Source organism: Colobus angolensis, unplaced genomic scaffold (assembly GCF_000951035.1).
Source record: "Colobus angolensis palliatus isolate OR3802 unplaced genomic scaffold, Cang.pa_1.0 Scaffold145, whole genome shotgun sequence".
Lineage (NCBI taxonomy): Eukaryota > Metazoa > Chordata > Mammalia > Primates > Cercopithecidae > Colobus > Colobus angolensis.
The window spans coordinates 2,140,639-2,147,242 of NW_012114544.1; the positions used below are offsets into that span (position 1 = coordinate 2,140,639).

General features: G+C 44.5%; 1 protein-coding gene and 1 pseudogene across 1 annotated transcript in view; one reads left to right on the forward strand and one right to left on the reverse strand.

Annotated features, from left to right (window-relative positions):
• The window catches only part of LOC105507204 (chromosome unknown open reading frame, human C4orf29), a 126,169-nt gene extending 125,893 nt beyond the window's left edge, over positions 1-276 (forward strand). Inside the window, exon 14 of the mRNA XM_011935625.1 lies at positions 205-276. Coding sequence (XP_011791015.1) covers positions 205-276 — 72 coding nt within the window. The remainder of the gene's footprint in view (positions 1-204) is intronic.
• A 1,255-nt stretch (positions 277-1,531) lies between these two features.
• On the reverse strand, positions 1,532-2,154 carry LOC105507205 (annotated as a pseudogene).
• Positions 2,155-6,604: the final 4,450 nt, after the last annotated feature.

A 6,604-nucleotide genomic window follows, 5' to 3' on the forward strand; every position in this document is an offset into this window, starting at 1 on the left:
GTGTTAGCCAGGATGGTCTCGATCTCCTGACCTCGTGATCCGCCCGTCTCGGCCTCCCAAAGTGCTGGGATTACAGGCTTGAGCCACCGCGTCCGACCTATTGATGCTTTCATTCTCCAATCTTCACTGGAGATTAAGAACGCTGTGATACTAGTTTTATGGTATGGTTCATGGGAATTTCAGTTTTGCTGTTGTCTTGTGTAGGCAACTCTTTTCTGTCTTTGGATGGAATCCATTCCACACTGGCAGGAAGACCATCTTTCAGACCTGGAGTAGTGTAGTAATAGTGTAGTAACCATGGTCTCTTCTCAACACTGACTCTGCACCTCCCTCCCTCCCTTCCTTCCTTCTTTCCTTCCTTCCTTGCTTGCGTCCTCAGATGGGGTCTCCCTGTGTTGCCCAGGCTGGTCTTGAACTGCTGGCCTCAAGCAATCCTCCTGCTTCCCAAAGTGCAGGGATTACAGATGTAATCAGGCTTTCTATTTTCTTCAGCAAATTTACAACTTCAGGAGTAAAGAAATAGGACCACACTCTATTTGCATAACTTAGGTAACTTAGATAAAAGAGATTGTAGTGTAGAAATGTACTGTTTTGAGAGACTTGGGTTATAGTGCAGTTTTTGTTACTAACTAGCTAGTTGACTGCTGGCAAGATTTCTGGGCATTATAAATGAATAACATGAATGGGCTCATCTCTTCTGGTTCATAATACCAGAGTGCCACTTATAACCTGGCTGCCTTGGCTTCCATTTATTTATTTATTTAATATTATTTAATTTACTTAATACATTTTACTTTAATTTATTTAAATAGGTAGATAGATCGTCAGTCTTGCTCTATTGCAGTGGTGAGATCGTAGCTCACTGCAGCCTTGACCTCCTGGACTCAAGCAATTCCCCTGCCTTGGCATCCCAAGTAGTTGGGATGACAGGCATGCATGTCATTCCATGGAATTAGCTATGCCTGGCTAATGATTTTTGATTTTTTTGTATAGACAGAATCCCACTTTGTTGCCCAGGCTGATATTGAGCTCTTGGGGTCAAGATATCCTCCTGCCTCAGCCCCTGCAAAGTGCTGGGGCTACAGGTGTAAGCCACCCTGCCTGGCAACTTTGTATTTACTGTTTTCTCTCTTTCTTTTTTTTTTTTTTGAGACGGAGTCTCGCTCTGTCGCCCAGGCTGGAGTGCAGTGGTGCGATCTCTGCTCACTGCAAGCTCCGCCTCCCGGGTTCGTGCCATTCTCCTGCCTCAGCCTCCCGAGTAGCTGGGACTACAGGCGCCACCACCTCGCCCGGCTAGTTTTTTGTATTTTTTAGTAGAGACGGGGTTTCACCGTGTTAGCCAGGATGGTCTCAATCTCCTGACCTCGTGATCCGCCCGTCTCAGCCTCCCAAAGTGCTGGGACCAGCCAACTTTTCTTAATTTGACAAAGCATTCGTGAAACAGCCTGCAGACTAGTTTCAACAGATAAATAACACCTGTTAGCAGACATGAGTGTCCTAAATTGTTTTTTAGGTATGAATTTTACAAACTTTACTTACATTGACCGTAACAGTGGAGCTGGAGAGTATTGCGCCTTCTCCAAGCTGCCTGGTGAGAACCACCAGTAATGTGGTGGCACTTAAGGCCCTTTCCAAGGCCATGGCTCTTTCGGCCTGCAGATGGCAGCCCATGCATCTCTCTATGCTTGTGGACTGGTTTGGTGATCCATTGGGTGTCAGGATTTCTTCTGATAGCTTTATGGAATGGATCAATGAGGATAACCTCAAAAAACTTGTATGTGGAATCTTCACCAACCCAGTAAGAATTCAGGACTCTTAGAGCCCCACAGTGGCATCCAGCTCGCTCCTTTGCAACGAATTGAAGACTTTGAGCAAACCTTTAGCTGGTTAACACCATGATGGACAGGCTTGCTGTGAGTTGCACCCTTAGGAACTGGGTGTTTTCAGCCACCATGGCAAACACGAATCCTATATATAACGTAAACTTGCTTGGCCTTGTAGCCCAGTTGGCGCGCTTTATCAGGCCGAGTGGAGTGGGGAGCCCTATGGAGAGCAGAGATCTGGCAGTACTGCCAGCAACCTCCTCTCAGAAGAAAGCGCATGACATTAGACTGCTTTTCTCCATAGCTCCTGGATTTACTTGTATGTACCCATCTTGGCTTACCTGATGGCTGCCGCTAGACGGAAAGGGCGCAGATTCTTTATTAAAATCACAATATGGGTTTATTAATCCCTTTTTTGTAGTTATGGTTGTTTTTTGCCTGTTAAACATCAGCATTCTAGTATAATTTCCATTCTTTTACTCATAAAAATATGATGTGTAAAAAATACTGATTTCTTTTATTCTTTCTTTTCTTGAACCCTATGTTCATCATCAACCCTCTTTTCTCCTACTATTTGGTTCTTCAACCTTATTTTCTCCTGTTTGTTTCTTTTTTTTTTTTTTTTTTCTTTTTGAGACGGAGTCTCGCTCTGTCACCCAGGCTGGAGTGCAGTGGCCGGATCTCAGCTCACTGCAAGCTCCGCCTCCCGGGTTCACGCCATTCTCCTGCCTCAGCCTCCCGAGTAGCTGGGACTACAGGCGCCCCCACGTCGCCCGGCTAGTTTTTTGTAGTTTTTAGTAGAGACGGGGTTTCACCGTGTTAGCCAGGATGGTCTCGATCTCCTGACCTTGTGATCCGCCCGTCTCGGCCTCCCAAAGTGCTGGGATTACAGGCTTGAGCCACCGCGCCCGGCTCTCCTGTTTGTTTCTTAGAAACCTCAAGTAAGCTTACTATTGTTACCCTAATTAAATACCTTTTTTTTTTCTTTTGGAGGGGGGCGGAGTCTCCCTACAGGCCAGTGCAGGCTGGAGTGTAACCCAGGCTGGAGTGCAGTGGCCCGACCTCGGCTCACTGCAAGCTCCGCCTCCTTGGTTCACGCGGTTCTACTGCCTCAGGCTCCCGAGTAGCTGGGACAACAGGCACCTACCACCACGCCTGGCTAATTTTTTTGTATTTCTAGCAGAGACAGGGTTTCACTGTGTTACCCAGGATGGTCTCGATCTCCTGACCTCGTGATCCGCCTGCCTTGGCTTCCCAAAGTGCTGGGATTACAGGCGTGTTATCCCACGGCCATGAAATACCATTTTAAGTAAGTTATATAGAAAAAAATGGATAAATATATTCTCTTTACAAAAATAAAAAACTTTCATGTCACCTTAAGATAATTCACTGAGGCTGGGTGCAGTGGCTCACGCCCGTAATCCCAGCACTTTGGGAGGTAGAGGCTGAGGTGGGTGGATCATGAAGTCAGGAGATCGAGACCATCCTGGCTAACACGGTGAAACCCTGTCTCTACTAAAAATACAAAAAAAAGTTAGCTGGGCATAGTGGCGGGCGCCTGTAGTCCTAGCTATTCCGGAGGCTGAGGCAGGAGAATGGGGTGAACCCGGGAGGTGGAGCTTGCAGTGAGCCAAGATGGCGCCTCTGCACTCCAACCTGGGCGACAGAGCAAGACTCGGTCTCAAAAGAATTTACTAAATCTAAACTCCTTTTAAAAATTGCTGAGGACCGGTCGGGCGCGGTGGCTCATGCCCTTAATCTGAGCACTTTGGGAGGCTGAAGCAGGCGGATCACCTGAGGTCAGGAGTTCCAGACCAGCCTGGCCAACGTGGTGAAACCCCATCTCTACTAAATATACAAAAATCAGCCGAGGGTGGTGGCCAGCACCTGTAATCCCAGCTACTTGGGAGGCTGAGGCTGGAGAATTGCTTAAAAACCTGGGAGGCATAGGTTGCACTGAGCCAAGATGGTGCCATTGCATTTCAGCCTGGCGAGTGAAATTCCATCTCAAAAAAAAAAAGGCTGAGGATGGCCCGCCGTGGTGGCTTATACCTGTAATCCTAACACTTTGGGAGACCAAGGTGACCAGGGTTTGAGGCCAGGAATTTGAGACCAGCCTGGGCAACATAGTGAAACGCCATCTCAATTAAAAAAAAAAAAAAAAAAAAAACCTAAGGAATGGCCCTAAATTTAGCTGACATAGTTAATTTAGATATTTACCTATTGATCATCTTGATTTTTTTTCATTTTTGTATTTAGGTGAGGAAACCGAACATTTTTATGCATCTTATATCCATGTGTGCCTTTCTCTAGGGTAGATGCTGAGAAGTAGAATTGATAGGTTATAGGGCATTTTTTTTTTAGTTTACAAGTTGCTTTTTATTTATTTCTTTTTTACATTTTTAAATTCTTATTTTTATTTTTTATTTGTGCTGGGATTACAGGCATGAGCCACCGCGCTGGCCTTTACAAGTTGCTTTTTAAAGTAACTGTACAAATTGATACTCCCACTATTAAAATTTGAGAATTGTCTTTCACATTTTTTTTTTTTTTTTGAGATAGAGTCTCACTCTGTCACCGAGTCTGGAGTACAGTGTCACTGTGTCAGCTCTCTGCAACCTCCGTCTCCTGGGTTCAAGCAGTTCTCCTCCCTCAGCCTCCCGAGTAGCAGGGATTACAGGCGTCCACCACCACGCCTGGCTAGTTTTTATATTTTTAGTAGAGACGGGGTTTCACCATGTTGGCCAGGCTGGTCTTGAACTCCTGACCTTAGGTGATCCGCCTGCCTTGTCCTCCTAAAGTTCTGGAAGTACAGGTGTGAGCCACCGCGCCCGGCCCTTCTTTAACATTTTTAAAAGCACTAATTTTTACTACATTTTCCCTTAAATATGATAAAATGTGAAATATTGATATCATCAGTGCATTTTCTTAATTAAAATTTTGCCAAAAGATTATGGTCGTAAGAATTAAACTGAGTGAAATAGGCTCTGTTATGTTGTAGCTTTTGTTTAAAGTATCCTAGCCCTTAAAAATATATTGTTTTCCTTATCTGTTTATGGTTATTTCCTTGTAGGTCCCAGGATTTAAAAATAACATTTTATTATTTATTTGTTTTTATTTTATTTATTTATTTTTTTGAGATGGAGTCTCGCTCTGTTCCTCAGGCTGGAGTGCAGTGGCATGATCTTGGCTCACTGCAACCTCTGCCTCCTGGGTTCAAGCGATTCTCATGCCTCAGCCTCCAGGCATAGCCCCTGTGCCTGGCTTGTTTCTTACTTAGAAATAAAAAACAGATTTCATCTGTATGAATATACATGTTTTAGGCCAGGCGCAGTGGCTCACGCCTGTAATCCCAGCACTTTGGGAGGCTGAGGCAGGCGGATCACGAGATCAGAGATCCAGATTATCCTGGCTAACAGTGAAGCCCCATCTCTACTAAAAATATAAAAAGATTAGTCAGGCGTGGTGGCATACACCTATCCCAGCTACTCAGGAGGCTGAGGCAGGAGAATTGCTTGAACCTGGGAGGCGGAGGTTGTAGTGAGCCAAGATTGCACCACTGTACTCCAGCCTGAGTGACAGAATGAGACTCTGTCTCAAAAAAAAAAAAAGAAAAGGATATACATATTTTTTAATGTGAAAAATTTTTAAATTTAAAACAATTTCCTAAATTGGCTTGCTATTTCAGTCTTAGGTGTTCTCTAATGACATGCAATGTGATTTCCTCCATGTTAAAACAATGAGAAAATGAAAAATTTCCTGTCTTAGGCTTCTTTTACCTGTAATCTGTATGTATATATAATTTTTTTTTTTTTTTTTGAATCAGAGCCTCACTCTGTTGCCCAGGCTGGAGTGCAGTGGCGCAATCTCAGCTCACTGCAACTTTTACCCCTGGATTCAAGTGATTCTCCTGCCTCAGCCTCCCAAGTAGCTGGACTTACAGGCATGCGCCACCACACCTGGTTAATTTTTGTGTTTTTAGTAGAGATGGGGTTTCATCATTTTGACGAGGCTGGTTTTGAACTCCTGGCCTCAAGAGATCTGCCTGCGTTGGCCTCCCAAAGCTGTTGGGATTACAGGCGTGGGCCACTGAGCCTGGCCTGTATATGTAAAATATTTAAAACCTGGTGGACTTCTTTCCATGTCAATACATGCACAGCTTTGTCTGATTTCTAAAAGTTATATAGTATTTTGTGTATTAATACGTAGAGGCTATTTAAATAGGATTATCAACAAAGTTGCACTGAATATCCTATATAGACATCTTTGTACCTTTTCTTGATTCCCGATAATTTCCTGAAAATGGAATTCTTTTATTAAAAGGTTATATACATTTTAGATGACAGATTACCCTTGAAAGATATACCACCTTGGCTGGGCGCCGTGGCTCATGCCTGTAATCCTGGCACTTCGGGAGGCCAAGGTGGGCGGATTACTTGAGGTCAGGAGTTTGAGACCAACCTGGCTAACATGGTGAAACCCTGTCTCTCCTGAAAATCCAAAAAAGTTAGCCAGGCGTGGTGGCAGGCGCCTGTAACCCCAGCTGCTTGGGAGGCTGAGGCAAGAGAAGGGCTTGAACCCAGGAGGGGGAGGTTGCATTGAGCCAAGGCTGTGCCACTGCACTCCAGCCTGGGTGACAGAGTGAGAAGACTCTGTCTCAAAAAAAAAAAAAAAAAAAAAAGAAATACTACCTCATACTCTTACCAACAGCATGAGAGAAATAAGAGACTCTGTCTCAAAAAAAAAAAGTCGTACTTGTAATTTTCTCCTGCTACATTCTT